This window comes from Gymnoscopelus braueri (assembly GCF_963280865.1).
Source record: "Gymnoscopelus braueri genome assembly, chromosome: 15".
NCBI lineage: Eukaryota > Metazoa > Chordata > Actinopteri > Myctophiformes > Myctophidae > Gymnoscopelus > Gymnoscopelus braueri.
The window spans coordinates 34,755,498-34,773,832 of NC_137620.1; the positions used below are offsets into that span (position 1 = coordinate 34,755,498).

Consider the following 18,335-nt stretch of genomic DNA (forward strand, 5'->3'; position numbering starts at 1 on the left):
TCTCCACTTTTTTCTTTTGTTTTTCCCCCCCACTGGCTCTCTCTGTCTTTTCCTGTATTCTCATTGTTTCTTTACTTTCATCCATAACATGGCTGGTTTTCAGAGATTTGGTTGCTTCTGTTTTAACTCTTGGAAAGTCAAAGTGAAAGTCACTTTTTATCTATGTTTTTGGGTTGTTTATTCAAGTGTTTCTTTGGGTAAGTAAAGTATTCCCTTTTAATGTTATTCGAGTTTTTATTATTATCATAATTTCAAAGTGTGTGTGTGTGTGGGTGTGCGTGTGTGTGTGTGTGTGTGTGTGTGTGTGTGTGTGTGTGTGTGTGTGTGTGTGTGTGTGTGTGTGTGTGTGTGTGTGTGTGTGTGTGTGTGTGTGTGTGTGTGTGTGTGTGTGTGTGTGTGTGTGTGTGTGTGCGTGCGTGCGTGCGTGCGTGCGTGCGTGCGTGCGTGCGTGCGTGCGTGCGTGCGTGCGTGCGTGCGTGCGTGCGCGCGCGCGTGCGTGTGTGTGTGTGTCTGCCAGGTGGATTATCGTACAGAGGATGGCACAGCCAACGCAGGCTCTGACTACGAGTTTGCAGAGGGAACTCTCCTCTTCAAGCCTGGCGAGAGCCTTAAAGGTAATCAGCAAGAGAACAATTAGACATATTCATTTTGAAAGTAATATTATTTTGATAATTAAAAATGTTAATATTGATTACCAAAAAAAAAACTAAACACGTGAACACTCTTCACGCTCGCTTATTAATCTGTTTCAAGGCCTGGAAGAGGTGCTAAATTGAAGGTATTTTTCCCTAACCCTAATATCCTCAAATATATGATATTTCAAACCTCAATCTGAATTACCAATCCCAGTAGTCAAGATTTGCTTGAATGTTCTACTAGTAAGTCAATCACAAAATGGTGAGTTGAGATTCCACTTATCAGCCAACAGTAGGGTAACAGTAGTATTCCTATACTGTAGGTACTCCACTATAGGGGGAATTCCTTTGGCCTTGTGCCCCCCAAATTCAAAACCCTCAAGGATAATAATGCTTTTTATTATGCAGCTACTGTACCACTTGGTGGAATGCTCTGCCAGCAGAACTTGAATCCTTGAATTCCCTACTCTATTTGAAAGTTGATCTTAAATCATGGCTTCACTTACATACCAATTGGACCTATAGCTCAAGTTTCTCCCCGGCTGGCTTTTCCCCATTGTTGTAGACGGCTCACTCTGTGAGCCTTTAAAGGGCCTCTTGTGAATGGTAGTCTCCTCGTGTCTGCATCCCTGGCCTCCCATCTACTGTTCACTTTGTTAGAATTGTGTTAACCGTTTAGATTCTCTTTTTTGGTTTCTCTGTTGTTTGGGTGTTAATTGTTTTAAATGGACCACAATGGAAACAAGCTTTGGCTTTTTTGTGATTTGATCCCTGTTTGGTTTTAAATTGATGCCAATAAAATCTATCTAGTAAGCATGATGGACAAGTGTAAGAATTAAATTGAGCAATTCATGTAGCTACAGTACATCCCATCAAAAACTGAGCATGGTTGGACTCAAGGGAAGTTATGAACAGAGAGCAGAAAATCAGTGACACATCGCAACACCTAAAAACCCTCCTCTCTCTCTCTCCAGAGATCACGGTTGGAGTGATTGACGACGACATCTTTGAGGAGGACGAGTATTTCTACGTCCACCTCAGTAACCCGCGCGTGGTTGGCTACCCTGAGCCCCCTCAGGAGTCAAGCACCGCCCCCAAAGCGGTGCTGGGCGACGCCCATACCGCCACCGTGACCATCTATGACGATGACCATGCAGGTAATGGGACAATGACAATGGGGACATTTTTGAAATGTTTACTTATGTAAACAATTTGAGTACTTTTCCCACCACTGTCCATTTTCAACCTACAGTATCTTCATATAACTGGTCCTCTCTAAAGCTCATTATAAGATGGCACAATGACTTGCTCTGTGTCTCAGAGGAGGACTGTGGACAGTTCAGAAACATGCCTACCATCATCGATAGACAGGTTTGGTCATTTCAAATAAGATTTATTTTTTAGTAATACATTTAGAACATGAACACTTTCCAGGAAGAGAAAAGGCTGTAGTTTCTTTCTATTATAGCTTCGAATCCCCAACGATGATGTCATTGGTAGGCAGATTTCTGAACTGTCAATAGCCCACCGATGAGATGCAGAGTGAGTATGGACAGTGGAAGTGGTTAATGTATGTTTTGTAATAATAATCAAAATCTACAAAGTAACTAGTAACTAAAGTTTTCACATAATTGTAGTGGAGTAAAAGTACATTATTTGTCTCTGATATAGTGGAGTAGAAGTAAAAGTATAGAAAAATGGAAATACTCCAGTAAAGTAAAAAATCCTCAAAATTGTACTTAAGTACAGTACTTCATGTACTTAGTTACTTTCCACCACTGAAAATGGATGAAGTCCTCCTTCAAGACAGTTCCCAGACCACCACCATGTCACCATGAGAGTACATACAGTACATGTACACGTCTTTGGTGACATCCTAAGACAAAGAGGGAGCCTGAGCGAGGGAGTGTGAGTGTTTACCTACAGCCTGTGGTCACTTATCTATAGAGAGTAGGTGGTACAGTAATGTAACACACTGTAATTGTCGCTCTCATCCTCTCAAGGTATATTTAGCTTGGAGACATTCAGTGAGTGAGTGACCGTGGGTGTTCATCAACCTAATCTGTCACCCCCTCTTATCTGTCTGTCTGTCTGTCTGTCTGTCTGTCTGTCTGTCTGTCTGTCACCCCCTCTGTCACCCCCTCTGTCTGTCTGTCTGTCTGTCTGTCTGTCTGTCCCGAATATCTCTTTATTTATTTCATACTTACTTTCTTACTGTGTTTCTCTCTCTCTCTCTCTCTCTCTCTCTCTCTCTCTCTCTCTCTCTCTCTCTCTCTCTCTCTCTCTCTCTCCCCCTCTCTCTCTAGGTATCTTCACCTTCGAGTCTGACAGTGAGCGGGTGAGCGAGAGCGTGGGAGTGATGGAGGTCAAGGTTCAGAGGACGTCGGGGGCGCGTGGCCTGGTGGCCGTGCCCTACCGCACCGTGGACGGCACGGCCAGAGCCGGCGAGGATTTTGAGCTGGTCGCCGGGAAGCTGGAGTTCCAGAACGACGAGACCATGTGAGTAAACAAACAACAACAGCTGGATCAATACGTGGCTTTAGACTGTCCAGTGTCTCCACAGCTCTCTGTTAACTACCAGAGGGCATTAAAGCCTGAGTTGTACTTAAAGGGATAGTTCACCCACAAAAAGTCCTATGAATTACAGTACTCTCCCCATGAAGCCTTGAATTAAAGGAGATTTTATTTTGTTTTGTTTTGGTCACATTCCTGATACAATATTCCAATATTTGATTAATTGAAGTGAATAGGAGGCCAAGGCAAAACTATATCAAAACAATTTACAGTATAAACTCCAAAACAACTCTCAGTGTAATCCAGTGGGGACTACTACTGTCCTGCTTATAAGCTGTTTTAAATATATTTTTTTGCTTGTTAAGATTGGCCTCCTATTTACTTCAATTCATCAAATTGATAGAAGAAAAAGCATTTTGTGGGTGAACTATTCCTATAATTGGCAAAAAAGGGGAAAAAAACAAGGCACTCTTGTGGAAAAGTCTTTATTAAAATGGCTACTGCATGGCAAGAATTGTTTAATCAGTTAGTGGTTTAGTCACCCCGATGAAGGCTGTGTGCCGTAAAGCATAGATGCATAATTCGTTTTATTCTTGCCATGCAGTAGCCAATTCAATTAAATGCCCCCCCCCCCCCCCCCTTTTAGCCATTTAACTTTGTCACCCTTGTACCAAAGAGCACTTTGTTTTTGGATGTGTACTCTTTGCCAAAGAGACACTGTCCTTTCTTCTGTTTTCTCTGCAGCTGAGTTATACATATTTATGCTGCATGGGTATAATTGGGTATCATGCACCAGGAAAAAACTGATATACAAGCTCATGTTGTGAGCTTGTATATCTGAGCAAATATCATGAGCAACAACAACATATCATGAGCAAATGCACAGAGTGCCAAATCGGACGCTCGTTGTGAATGCTATCCAGGCCGCATGGTCGTGTTAAGTGCAGACAGCATCAGCAACCCTACAGTATGTCCATTAACAATATAGACAGACCTGGCTGCCAACCTTCTCCACCCGCACGCCTGACTTGCATAGCGCGCGTGAAGAATGAGATCCGATGCAGACGGAGAGTACGTGATGAGAACGCATATCGTCTCCGTCGGGTGGAAACCTCTCATGTCCGAAACTTTTCAGGATTCGAATTGAAAAAACGGGCGCGAAGCGACGCGTTTCGAGCTCGCAGATCTGCTACTTTTGATGCTTTTGTGTGACGCTGTATGATCAAGTAGAGCGTTATATTATGAAAAAACACCAAAAGTTAGAATATGGAGATAAGAGGTTTCTGCCTGACAGCGACGATATACAGTGCACGCTTGGTGTTAATGCAAAGCGTGTGACGGCATCGCTCAATAACGGTACGCCCTGGCCACATGCAGATTGCATGTTGTTATTGTATGTCGGCTCCATTATGCTAAATGGAGCCAAAATGATACATCGTCCCCTTGACGTATCCTGCACAGCGAGATAATGTGTCGAACGTTTCACCCTCTCGTTCGGTATGAGGTGTTTTTGGATATACGAGCGTTGTCGTCTGCATAAGTGGCAATGCTAATGTGTTGGACGCCACATGACTTCGAGACATTAATTACATGTACTTACTGTGCTGTACACTGTGTGTTGTGCAACCTGCTGGAAAGATGCTACGTTGAGTGCTTTTTATTCCAACAGAAATGCCTTGTCCTTCACTGTGTTTGTGGAGTAATTTGTTGTTCAGCAATTACGGAAAATTGAAAAAAGAAGCAATATTTTTGAAAGGGGGATGTTGTTGAGATAGATGCCCTTTGCGTGGCATTTTGTCTTCCCTTGTTGTTTTGTTGTTGACAGTTTAGTATATTGAAGTCCACACTCGTAATTTCATGATAAGACTTGCTTTCATCATTATCTTAAAACTGCAGTCAAGTGAGTCACAGTGTGGCCGTCGGTGTTTAGCCGTGTGTTCTGTTGTTGCATCTATGGTAGCTGTATCTGGGAGTCTGATATGGCTGGACTATTTCAATTAATTCCCACCTTTGGCTGTTTATAAAAAGCACTATTTTTCAATAGCTTGTCGACAAATGCAATGGATTTCCTTTCAGGACAGCCGGCGGCAGTTTTGTTCTCGGATGACATATACTGTAGACTTTTTATTGTAATATATTTTTTGGAAATGGCAAGATAACCACTTAAACACTACTTTGTTGAACGGTGTCCCCCAGGGGACTGTACTTGGCCCCCTCCTTTTTTCACCCTCTATACCAAATCTCTTTTTGTAGATCGGCTATTTTTCGTGTGATCAGAACTACAGCTCTTAACCAGCTAAAGAATTGTTGCTTAACCACCCACATGGTTGAGCGGAGTCCCTCAGGGATCTGTACTAGTGTCTTTTCTGTTTTCTGTTATTGTGGGGAAAGCTTTTGCTGAAAACAACCGATCGACAAGCTCACATCGCGACGCAACGCATCGCGTTGTTAGCTTGTCGATCTGCTGTTTTCAGCAAAAGCTTTCGCCACAATGTCGGGGTTTAAGTGATTATTCATCAGCCGCTCTACAAGGTTACTCATTCACAATATCCATTATCCATGGCAGTTTGACAAAGTCCTTGCAGTACTTGGCCAAAAAAAAGCACTATTTTCAATAGTTTGTCGGTAATGGATTCACCAAGTCTGTGTGTATAAATGGGGGGGGGGGGTTCATAATAACCTTGGGTGTGATTTTAACTTGCCATTTAAAACTTGTTGATATGTTATGTGTGAATGGAGCTTGTTGTCCTCTGACAACCAAACAGAGGACAAAGTGGTACGTGTTCGATGTTCCCCACAAACTAACAAACACATTTTTAAACTTTTATTTCAAAGATAGCATATGAAAGTACATTCTGTTCTCTGTTCACTGATAGACTTTTTAGCACAGTCATTTTCATCTATGTTCAGAGAAGTTCAATGGCTTTGTTCTTGCCTTTTGGTGCTTGGAATAATTTCCAACCTGATCTTCTGTTTGTAGCTTAAGAAGATCTTTCGCACACGTGCGCACGCACACGCACACACACACACACACACACACACACACACACACACACACACACACACACACACACACTCTACGAAAATGCTGTTTTCCCCTCTGACAATTTAAACTTCGAGTTAATTGTCACATCACAAGTTTGCAGGTGGAAAAGAGTTCAATTACAGTTTGTACAAGCTCCCATCGCTTTGCAGTTTCAGAAATAATCAAATTAATAGAGAATAAATAAAGGAACAAAGGAAAAACAAAGACAGATAACAAGACACAAATATAAATATAAATCATGACTCTGAGGAAGGTCGAAAGACCGAAACGTCAGTCATTCTTATTACTTGCACTGCATAAATAAAAGGCTTAAATAGTCCGTGCTGCTCCAGCGTCCTTCCCTTTTGCATCTATTGTCTCTACCCTTGTGACGCACCGGACTGGCCGTTTAAGGCTGAGGCGCAACAGTAGAATCCCTTTGTACACAAATATAAACTTAGCAACAGGTGTGTGTATATAGCAGCAAATATATAGCAAAACCGTTTCTTGTGTAAGTGAGAGATATCATTTTTAGCAACAGATATCAGACATGTACGTCTTTTGTAGAGAGAGAGAGTTAAGCCAGTACAGCTGGAGTTTATTCAAGGTTATATGTGCATATCGTCTCTGTCGGGTTACTTTTCAGGATTCAAATAAAAAAAATAGCAAAAGTAGCTGATCTACAAGCTCAAAATGTGTTGCTTCGCACCGCGTTTCGAGCTTGCAGATTTGCTACTTTTGATTATTTACTGTAGTGTGGCGCTGTAGTATGATCAAGTATGGTGTTCATTTACGAAAAAAACGCAAAAAGTTAGAATATGGAGATAGGTGGTTTCTGTTATTTCTCATTGCTTGTTCAGCAGCCTGGTGGTTGACAGGTAGAAGCTGCTCCATAGTCCGGTGGAACGGCTTTTGTTAATACTGTACATAGGTATCGCTTGCCTGGCCGTGGCAGCAGCATGAAGAGGCTTTGGCTTTCCTGGATATGTATTTTTTTTATTTCATCCTACTATAAATGTGCGAAATCTCTCTGTGTGTGCGTGTGTCTGTAGTTAACGTACAGTATCTGGAGAACCACCCGACCGACTGGCTTCAAACTCACACCTGCTAGTACAAAGCAATTGAAAAAAAAACAGCCATAAATAATTTCTAGGTGTTATAAGTTAACAGATTTATGTAGCGCGTGGGGGAGAGAGAGCAGGAAATACTGTAAATTGTTGCAGTTTTCAAATCCAAAGTGGCTACTGGCAGATACATAATTTGACAAATTTTCCAAAAACGTTCTGAATAATATGAAATAGTTAGAAATCGATCTACTGGCCGCATTTAAATGAACATTAAATTCAATCGATCCCCGGCGCATCATTAGTGCATTTAATACTTGGATTGCTAGCCGACCAGATTGCATGTGATCACCCAAGATGCATTTCACTGCCAGGTGTGAATTAGGGGGTGAAACATTTCTCTGTTTGCAGAATGTGTGTGTGTGTGTGTGTGTGTGTGTGTGTGTGTGTGTGTGTGTGTGTGTGTGTGTGTGGTGTGTGTGGTGTGTGTGAGTGCGTGCGTGCGTGCGTGCGTGTGTGTGTGTGCACGCGCGCATGTTTATTAACACAAGCCCTCGGTTGATAGTGTAATGCAATTTCTAAGTTTGAGCAGCATTAACAACTTCATTTAAGGTTAGCGAGGGAACAAAAAAAGCTTCTTCAAGCTTGATGCTTTCACTGCAGTGAAGCTCTTGTGTTCCATCATGCAATTTATGATATTGTGTGATTTTTATAGACCCAGCATGTGTTATTTTTTTATTACAGAGTCAGTGATCTAACTGTATTCGGATTCTTTCATCCCCTCCAATGCTCTCTCTTCTCTCAATTATTGTCTTTATTTCTCTCTCTCTCTCTCTCTCTCTCTCTCTCTCTCTCTCTCTCTCTCTCTCTCTCTCTCTCTCTCTTTCTCTTTCTATCATCCTCTTGTCAGTTCAGCTCCAATGCCCCTCGGATGTAAACCGAGAATTTTCTCTCACCCATTCCACTCTCTCCCTCTCTCCCCCATCCCTCCATCATTCCCTCCCTCCTCTGTCTTTTGATTCCTTACTCTTTTCCTAGAGAGAGAGAGAGAGAGAGAGAGAGAGAGAGAGGGAGAGAGATACTAGATATGGAGGGAATATTGAGAGAGGATATTACAAGCTAGTGAAGTGGACGAGAGTGATAGATTAATACAGAGCTGTTTAATAGTCTGTGAAAAGAGAAAGAGATGGAGAAAGAGAGAGGGGGAGGGAGGGAGAGAGAGAAAGAAAGAGAGAGAGAGGGAGAGAGGTGTAGATGCTGACTTATGAGTTAAGGTTATGATCCAGTTAAATTGCCTTGGCAAAAAGTCAGATGGATGGAGATGGAAGGATGGATAGAGGAAAGAACAGAGAGAGAGAGAGAGAGAGAGAGGGGCTGTGTCGGGTCAGCAGAGGTGAGAGAGAGAGAGAGAGAGTGGAGAGAAGAGAGGGGCAAATGAGGGCAGGACATTTTGGAAAACAGTGAAATGTTTACTGTGTAATGAAATGCCCAAAATAAGGACACCAGGTATTATGTGGTTAAAGATACTTTGATACTTTGTCGAATTTTCTACTGAAAATTGTCAACATAACTCATCTTGCCATCTTTAGCGTTTCAAAATGTCCCATTGTAAACTGATGGAGCGTTCTGCCTGCCTCCTCTGTATCTGTGCTCCTTCAACACCACCAGTATGCTGAGGCACTGGCGTGAGACAAGTCCAGATGTGCCATGGCATTTTGTGACAGCCACGCATTATTATTGCAGTGAATAAATATAGCTATACAAACAGTTACTGTATGAATCATTATATAGTCAGGGGATACTAAAAAAATCTTGGAATAAATTCCTTACCGAAAGAAATCTTCACCAATGTGTTTGTAAAGGTGTCTAGTAACACATCTCACAAAGACTGAAATGCAGTTTCCCTAGGGGAATTTGTGACAGCTCCTGAAAGTTGGGGTACCCACCATAACCTTATGCAGGGGAAAAAATCAAATTTTTATTCTGTTTTAAGTAGCATGTGAGGGGTCAACTATGGTGTTTTTATGATTCTGAATCCACTAGGGTGTTTTTATGATTCTGAATCCATTGCAAGCATTTGTTTTGTACCAAAACCACTCCTTGGGCTAAAAACGGCCTTTTCCAGGTATACTTTTTGTGTAAAAAGCCCATTGAGATTGGGCTGTTTTTAGCCCAAGGAGTGGTTTTGGTGCAAAACAAATGCTTGCAATGGATTCAGAAGTGGTTTTGGTGCAAAACAAATGCTTGCAATGGATTCAGAATCATAAAAACACCCTAGTTTGCCCCCTCACATGCTACTTAAAACAGAATTAAATTTCGATTTTTTTTCCCTGCATAAGGTTATGGTGGGTACCCCAACTTTCAGCAGCTGTCAAAAATTCCCCTAGGGAAACTGCATTTCAGTCTTTGTGAGATGTGTTACTAGACACTTTTACAAACACATTGGTGAAGATTTTTTTTGGTAAGGAATTTATTCCAAGATTGGACATTTTTCTGCTAATATCCCCTGACTATATAATCTCCTTTATTTGCTGTATCAGTAAATTATATACCCTAAAAATCATATCCAATATAGCTTGGCATCAGGGATCTCTATATATGGGCATAATCGGGACAAGGACTGACAGATACAGACATCTCCATATATGGGCATTAAAGGGACAAGGACTGACAGATACAGAGGTCTCCATATGCGACTTAGGTGTGAGGGCCCCATAGCAGCCTAAACCTATTAAAATTGCTTATATGGATGGACGGTGGGTGGATGGTGGAAGAATGTAGCATACCCATATATGGAGTATGTTACATTCCAGTTTGAAGATTTGAATGCTGCGTAGTGGCCTGAAAATCTAGTTTATTATAACCACTGTCTGACGTCCCTATTTTGGGCATGTCATTAAAGGAAAGCATTTTAAATGTATTGATTTATTTATTTTTTTAAATCACAGATTTCCAAAGATAGCTTGTAGAGCTTGTAGGTCTGCTATTTTAATACAGGTGTGCTTTGATATTGTTGACTTAATTGCCAATCAATTGGTGTTCCTCGAGAACAAAAGGGTTGGAAAACAACTGCTCTGTATTATACAGTATATCTGGAGAAGGTAACAGGATGAGCATGACAGAGCAAATTGGGGATAGGTGCAGAGAGAGAGAAAGGAAGAGATTAGAGAGAGGAGAGGGAGAGAGAGATTGAGAGAGAGAGAGAGAGTGAGAGGAGAGAGAGAGAGAGAGAGAGAGAGAGAGCTGAGAGTGAGCATGAATTAAAGAGGAGCACGTTGTTAAAACTCCATCCGGTGTGAAATCTAAAAATACACTTAAGAGACACTGTAAATGGGGGGCATGAGAATGGGGGGGAGAGAGAGAGAGAGAGAGAGGGGGGGTGGTGAAGGGAGGGGGGCGTACGGTACAATGCCAACTTGCCAAGGTCATCGGAGAGAAGAAATTTAATGAGAGGCAGAAGAAAGTGAGGAGAGAGGGAACGGACGTCGAGAGAGCGACAAAACGAATGTGAGGGGATTAAAGGGGGTTTTTGTGAGACAGAAAAATATGTATGAAGAAAGTATTTTTTTCCTCTCTTGTCCGTTTTGACAAAACGGACACAAACGGAGTGAAACTTTGGTGAGAACACGGGGGGGATGGGTGTGGGGGGGGATGGTGTGTGGGGGCGTCTGAGCCGTGAGAGGAGAAAAGAGCAAAATCGTTGCTGTCGGGTGGAAACCTCATATGTCCAAAAGTGTTCCTCTTTATTATGATTAAAACAAAAACAGAAAAGTGAAAATAACTGATCTACAAGCTCACAATGCGACGTGTTGTGTTGTGAGCTTGTAGATCTGTAATTTTCTCTACTTTTGTGCGTCACTCTCGTACGATGGGGTAGTATAGGGCGTTAATTTACGGGAAAAAACAGCAACATGAAAAGTTTAAATGTGGAGAATACGAGGTGTCTGCCCGACAGCGAACGGAATGAGAGAGAGAGAGGTGTGGAGGAGGAGGAATCCAAGGAGAAGGAGGACAAAGGAGCCCAGGAGAGAGGAGGTGATGTAGGTGTGGAGGTGAGAGACGAGGTAATCACAGAAAGAAGACGCAGACAAGAAGTAGAAGGGTTGAGAGAGAGAGAGAGAGAGAGAGAGAGAGAGAGAGAGAGAGAGAGAGAGAGAGAGAGAGAGAGAGAGAGAGAGAGAGAGAGAGAGAGAAGAGAGAGAGAGAGAGAGAGAGAGAGAGGGAAATGTCTCCACAAAACGTATTTCACAGGTTCTGTTTAATACCCCAAAGAGTTTGAGAACTAACTGATTTCGAAGGCTTTTGTAGAATCGGCCTCAGGAGTTAATGAGTTAAGTTGTTAAGCCTGATTTACACTTCGTTATGCAAGTATAAATTAATCGTCGGGACCGTGGAACGCGATCGTCATGCGGCGCCGTTTTAATATTTCCCATCGATGATTACATTCGAGTCACACGGATCTGGGACATATTGACTTTCGTGTCAGAAATAATTCAAAGAGAAAGCCCCGGCCCTGACAGCTGGCAGGCAGGGCCATTTAACAAAACAGATGGCGTTCGTTTATGGAGACCGGTTCATAATCCTGAAAGGACTTGTGTTCTCCAACCTCACACTCATTTAACATGGTGGTGATGCTGCATTATTGATCCCTCTATATCGGCTGCTTCCCTCTGCTCCTCTCAAAGCTCCCTTCCACTCCTCCTTTTTGCCAAGCCCTGTTTCCTTCTCTCATTCGTGCTCTCTCGCTCTCTCTCTCTCTCTCTCTCTCTCTCTCTCTCTCTCTCTCTCTCTCTCTCAAACACACACACACACACACACACACGCACACACTGTCCTTGTCGTGACACTTGTTTGTAGAGGCCAGCTGGTATCAGTTGGCACGCCTCAAGACCCTTTATAGTCCTCACACATGCCAGATTTTTATACTTGATTGCGTGCCGTGTCACGCAGCGGAAATAGTCGATCAACTAGATATACTGTAGGCTATTTCTGGTGCGCGACACTGGCACGCAACTTAAGCACAATGTTCGCGAGCCCTCAGACCCTGTCTGAGATTTTGGTTGGCCATGGCAATGTTTGGAAGCACACACGCGAGCACACACACATACAAACACACACACACACACACACACACACACACACACACACACACACACAGGACTATCTTAATAGGGCCCTGTAGAGCGGAAGGGGGGGGGTTGATGGATATGCTTTCCCAACCACTTTATGCATTGGTCAATTTAACAGCGCTAACATCAGCACATTAAAAATGCATGGTGCCCAAGGACACCGGAGTGATGCTTAAAGTGTGTGTGTGTGTGTGTGTGTGTGTGTGTGTGTGTGTGTGTGTGTGTGTGTGTGTGCGTGTGCGCATAGAAAACAGTGTACATTACTGCTAGACTGTCCTCAGGGACCTTTCCTTTCAGATCAACCTGACTCTGAACTGTGAATTACGGGTCGAATATTGACATTTCTTTCTGGCCATTAAACGAGAGAACCTTGAATAGCGCCACTTTACTGTAACATTATCACCTCCCTAACGGTAATATTCATACAGTATATACCCCCGGAGGAAATTATTACTAAACTTGGAACAAAAATTAAGCCAAAGGATTTGCCACTAAGTGTAAAAGTTCAAGTCCAAATATACTGCAGGAGCTTTCTGGCTCAGAGCCTCTGCAGGGTGATGAGAAGATTAATAGAGGCTTAATGTCTACAGCAGTAGTTTCTCGAGCCAGTTTTTTTGGTCCAGTGCCTCTCTATCCCACATATCCAGGTCCTTTATACCTCTCCCTGCACCCAATTAGAAGTACAGTCGTACAGACATAAAATAGGCCAGGGATGCCATTGTATTATTATTTGGTGTTAACCCATTAAGACCGGGAACGCATCTGCGAGTCATTTTTTAGATTTCTTTGGGCTATTAAAAAATAGCAGATCTACAAGCTCATAGCGCGGCACTCTGTGCCGCGCTACTGTAGATCTGCTATTTTTTTTTAAACGTGAAAATGTGCGCTAATCTTTGAATATATAGTCTACAAATGAGAATTTTTTAACTATATCAGTGGTTCTCAGACTTTTTCAGGTCAAGGACCCCCACAATGATAGGCTATTTGGCCGCGGACCCCCATCTCAAAATATTTAGTTCCAGGGACCCCCATAACTCTCAGAGATACAAACCTCGAAGGGTCCATTTGGTTCCTAACTATCAATAATTATTAGCTTGGGACCCCCTGGAACCCCCTCAAGGACCCCGCTGAGGGGCCCCGGACCCAACTTTTCAGAACCACTGCTCTAGACCAGGGGTCCCCAAAGTCGGGGTCACGACCCCACTTGGGGTCGCGGGAGACTGACGGTGGGGTCAAGAAATTATTTTGGGTCATTTTTTTTAATTTTTAAATTCAACAGAATGGATGAAATACAACCTAAAATGATTACAAATAGTACATTTTACCAGTTTAATACATTTCAAATGCGCACCGAACGTGCAAGTTTATGTGCATAAATTACCTCCAGGTTTAGGTGGGGTCGCGAGTCAATGGCCGCCTTATTTTGGGGTCGCGGGCTGAAAAGTTTGGGAACCCATGCTCTAGACCAGAGGCCATACCTGGGCAGTGACACGGAAAGAGAGAAAGTTCATGTCCACAGTGCAGCATGCATAATGAAACGACTAGACCTGCAAGCAAGTGCCACTTTTTTTAATACGCAACATTTGTCAAGCACAGGTCACACGGCCTGGTACGCAAAGACACACAAAATGAACTGCCGGCTGCCATCTGCTATATATTATCCACACGGACCCGGAGCATACGTCAGTCTAGAAGGTCCACCCAGCAGTCATTTTTGTATCAGTCTGCATAATTTATTATGGCGAATATTCATTGGGCTTATGAACTGAGCTTTACACTGCCAACACTTCTCACAGGACGTGACGGACATATTAACTGGGTTTGTTATTTCCTCCCAAGATAATTTGACTTCTTCTGCTCTTGCGGCGGTCTGGTGCTGAGCACAGTGCGCTGCTCTTAGAGCTAATGAACAGAGATCATTTGATTGGTCAGGATTAAATCCGATATCCGATCTGATAATCTTTTATTCAACCTAATCCAGGGGTTCCCGAACATTTCCATGCCAAGGACCCCCGATTAGCTTTAGCCTCTGGCTGCGGCCTAGCCTGGCTCCAGCCCCTGAATCGCTAGCCACGCCCATTAAAAAAATATGTTCAGGCGATTCAGGATAATGAATAATGGAGTGAAACGAAATGAAAATTCAGGCTGAGTGTCAGGCTAGCTGCGGCCCACTCTCTCTTCTGATTGGATCAAATTAGTATCCCGACCTAAAAATGCCTTTTCTGTTTACTGAAGTGCTGGAGAGAACACTCTAGTCTATAGCAATGATTGCTATCACAATATAAAGCTATTTAACACTTATTTTAACAAAGCAATATCACTGACCCTATCTTTTATGTAGTTTTCTTCAGAGTTCAAGTTGACTTCAAATGTAAACGCTCAACTACACAAACACAACACGGTCATCACAGGGCGAGGAGATGAGGAACTAAAGAAAGGAAGCACGGTTGGAAGGAAGGGAGGCAAGGAAAGAAGTGAAGACGCAGAAGGAAAATAAAATGTAGAGGGGAGGAGGAGAGAATGATAGAGAAGCAGAATACTAAGATGTTTGACTTAATTAAAGCTGTGTGTGTGTGTGCGCATGCGTGTGTGTGTGTGTGTGTGTGTGTGTGTGTGTGTGTGTGTGCGCGTGCATGTGCACAGTGAGATCCAGCCACTCCAGAGAGTGTTAATTTAGATGTGAACTACTCCAGGCTGGATTGTCATGGGATTTACTGTGGAATGTGTTTCTCCACCTCTTCTAACCTCTTCCTAATTCTCTCTGTCAAGCTTTGTTGTTTTTTAGTTTTTTTAGTTTTTTTATCTCTCTGCTCCGCTCCCACTCTCAACTTCCCTCCGCCCTCGCTACACTGTACAGTACTGTACTTAACCACTTAAACCCCTGTAGTCTTAGAGAACTGGACTTGACTTATAACTGTACTTTAAGCACTTTTCCCGTCTACACATCAAATCTCTTCGCCCAAAAATAGCCGTAGATCTGCTATTCTTGGCTAATGTTCCCCCCCAGAATATGGATGCTGGGATTCAAGTGGTTAAGTAATTTAAAAAAAAGTTTTGTATCTTTACTTGAGTATTTGTATTTTTTGGATACTTTGACTCCACTACATTTCACAGCCAAATATTATACTTTTGACTCCACTACATTTCTAGCAAAGGAACATTATGAATTAACCCATTGCACCGTTTCAAATATAGTGAAAACCGATCTACAAGCTCACAACGAGCTTGTAGATCGGCTATTTTCACTACTATGGATATTTTGGGGGGAAATGTGCTACTTTCGATACAGCAATGGATTGATATTAAAACGAGAACGTACTTTGTAGTAATATTTGACCAGGAGTATCTACAGTATACTTTGACTCAAGTACTGTTTCGTCAAGTCGTTTCGCTCTCTTCTCTCACCTCCACTGACACTCCACCCCCCCCCCCCCCCTCTCTCTCTCTATCTCCGTTCTTTCCTCCAGTCATCCATCCATCTCTGTCCATCTCTCCGTTCGGTCAGGTTCAGAGAAGTGGGACTTTTTGCCAAGGCAATTTAGCTGGGTGACAACCTACCTCATAACTCAGCATCTACAAATCTGTCGTCGTCCTCCTCCTCCTCCTCCTCCTCCTCCTCTCTCTCTCTCTCTCTCTCTCCCTCTCCCTGGAGTCTGGGGAAGAAAGTGAAGAATTGAACCTCAGAGGAGAGAGGATTGGGGGATGGGGGATGGATGGAGAGAGAGAAGAAGGGGCGGATCAGTGGGGAAAGTCTTGGTTGACATCTGAGGGGCTCTGGGGCTGAACTGACAAGAGGATGAGAGAGAGAGGAGAGAGATAGAGAGAGGAGAGTGGGAAGGAGATGAAGGGGAAGAAAGAGAATGAAGAATGGAGAGAAAAAGGGATTGAGGTGAAGGAAGCAGAATTCTCAATCTATAATTAACCCATTAAGACCTGAGATTCTACAAATGCCTTCTGAGGAAGAAATTATATGGCTGCTTATATCTAACCTTTATATGTTACCATCACTTATAATACTTCTACAATACATTATGATATTTGACAGCTTGTATAAGAGCCTAAATGTCTCCACTGGGCCTAATAGCTATTGTTTTGGTACAGCCTATCTTGTTATGGTTCAGTTTGTCCTTCAAGCAGCTACAGTATAACTACGATCTCTGCCATGTGCTCGAGGCAGAACTACCGTACCACTGACATGAGTGTTAATGTCCTTCTGACCATGATATCATGTACATAAAGCACCACCACCTAGAATATTGTCTCGACTCCTATGTGCCTTATCGATTGCTGATTGATCCAGAATTCCACGACACTTCTAAATCGATGTGTTGTGAGCTTTTAGATCGGCGATTTCTTTGGTGCCAAATAATAAACTGTAATATGCCTATTATGTCGTCTACTGGGAGAGGGGAATGATGGCTCAGATGAGTGCTGGGTGCATGGGGAGCTGTTCTAGGGGATAAGTGTTTTGCTCAAGGACGCTTGTGGATGAGGCGTTGAACCGATGACCTTCTGATTACCAGACAGCCTCTCTCTACCCACTCAGCTACAGACGCCCTTGAGGATCTGGTCTAGACCAGTGGTTCACAACCTTTTGTGGATCAGGGCCCACTTGAAAATCTTGGAAGCTTTTGTGGCCCACCCACCCATCTGACCCGTTTTGAGTGTCATATGGGCAGAGGTGGACGAAGTACCACTGCACAGTGAAATCCAGAGCATAAGTTTTAAGTCTGAAATTGTACAAATGGATCCTTGCAGATCCATTTTTACACTTTCACACTTAAATTAATGCTGGGTTGTGTGTGTGGGGGGGCAGACAGTGTTCGGTGGATAATGAAGGAATAATGATGCACTCACACACACGCATGAGCACGCACGCACCTAACATAGTGAGTATCAGCTGTCTGTGACAGCGAGAATGAATTGGTAATTATCTCTGTGCTCTATTCTACCGTCACATCACTTTCCATTTGTATGCAACCTGTTTGAGTGGATGGAGCCTGTCTGTCTGTTTTCCTCTGTCTCTCTATTTCTGTCTTTCCCTGTCTCTTTCCCTGTCTCTGTCTCTCTCTCTGTCTCTCTGTCCTGCTGGTTATCAGAGGTCATACAGTGAGGTTGGCAGAGTGAGACTGAGAGCTCAGACCCCATGCAGCTGACTGGACAGCCAGAGTGGGCATGTGTGGTCAGTCCCTCAGACAGTACACTGGCTACAACATTAACTGATAGACAAGCTCTATGTGCGTGCGTGCGTGCATGTGTGTGTGTGTGTGTGTGTGTGTGTGTGTGTGTGTGCGTGTGCGTGTGCGTGTGCGTGAGACAGACAGACAGACAGACAGACAGACAGACAGACAGACAGACAGCGAAAGAGAGAGAGAGACAGCAGGAGAGCTTTATTCTTAGCTGCCTTCTGACCTGCAGTTCAGGACATCACAGCCAAGACACAGACTTGACGTGTGTGTGTGTTTGTGTGTGTGTGTGTGTGTGTGTGTGTGTGTGTGTGTGTGTGTGTGTGTGTGTGTGTGCGTGTGTGTGCGTGTGTGTGCGTGTGCGCGTGCGCGCGTGTGCGTGTGCCCTTTCACCAGACTGCTCATAATGAGCCTCAGTCTCCACCAAACTGTGCCGACACCTGCTCACCGCCCTGCCCTCTGTGTGTGTGTGTGTGTGTGTGTGTGTGTGTGTGCATGTAAACAGGATTCATACACCACATACACAGCCTTATAAACAGTGTTTGTCCAACAGTGTAAACACACCGGTACAGTCTAGCTATGCTATAAAACACAATATTTGACGTTACAAATGGACACACACGTTCAAATGTTTGCCCGCAAACTTTGACGACTTGTGCCCCGGCCGGCATCCATACTCTGGGGGGAACATTAGCCAAAGCTTGTGAGCTTGTAGACCTGCTATTTTAGGGCAAAGAGATTTGGTATAGAATAGACAGAAAAAGCAGTATTATAGAGCAAAC

General features: G+C 43.4%; 1 protein-coding gene across 1 annotated transcript in view; it reads left to right on the plus strand.

Moving 5' to 3' along the window:
* Positions 1-18,335, plus strand: part of slc8a4b (solute carrier family 8 member 4b) — a 178,845-nt gene that overhangs the window by 109,624 nt on the left and 50,886 nt on the right. Inside the window, exons 10-12 of the mRNA XM_080451065.1 lie at positions 518-614; positions 1,610-1,792; positions 2,942-3,134. Coding sequence (XP_080307191.1) covers positions 518-614; positions 1,610-1,792; positions 2,942-3,134 — 473 coding nt within the window. The remainder of the gene's footprint in view (positions 1-517; positions 615-1,609; positions 1,793-2,941; positions 3,135-18,335) is intronic.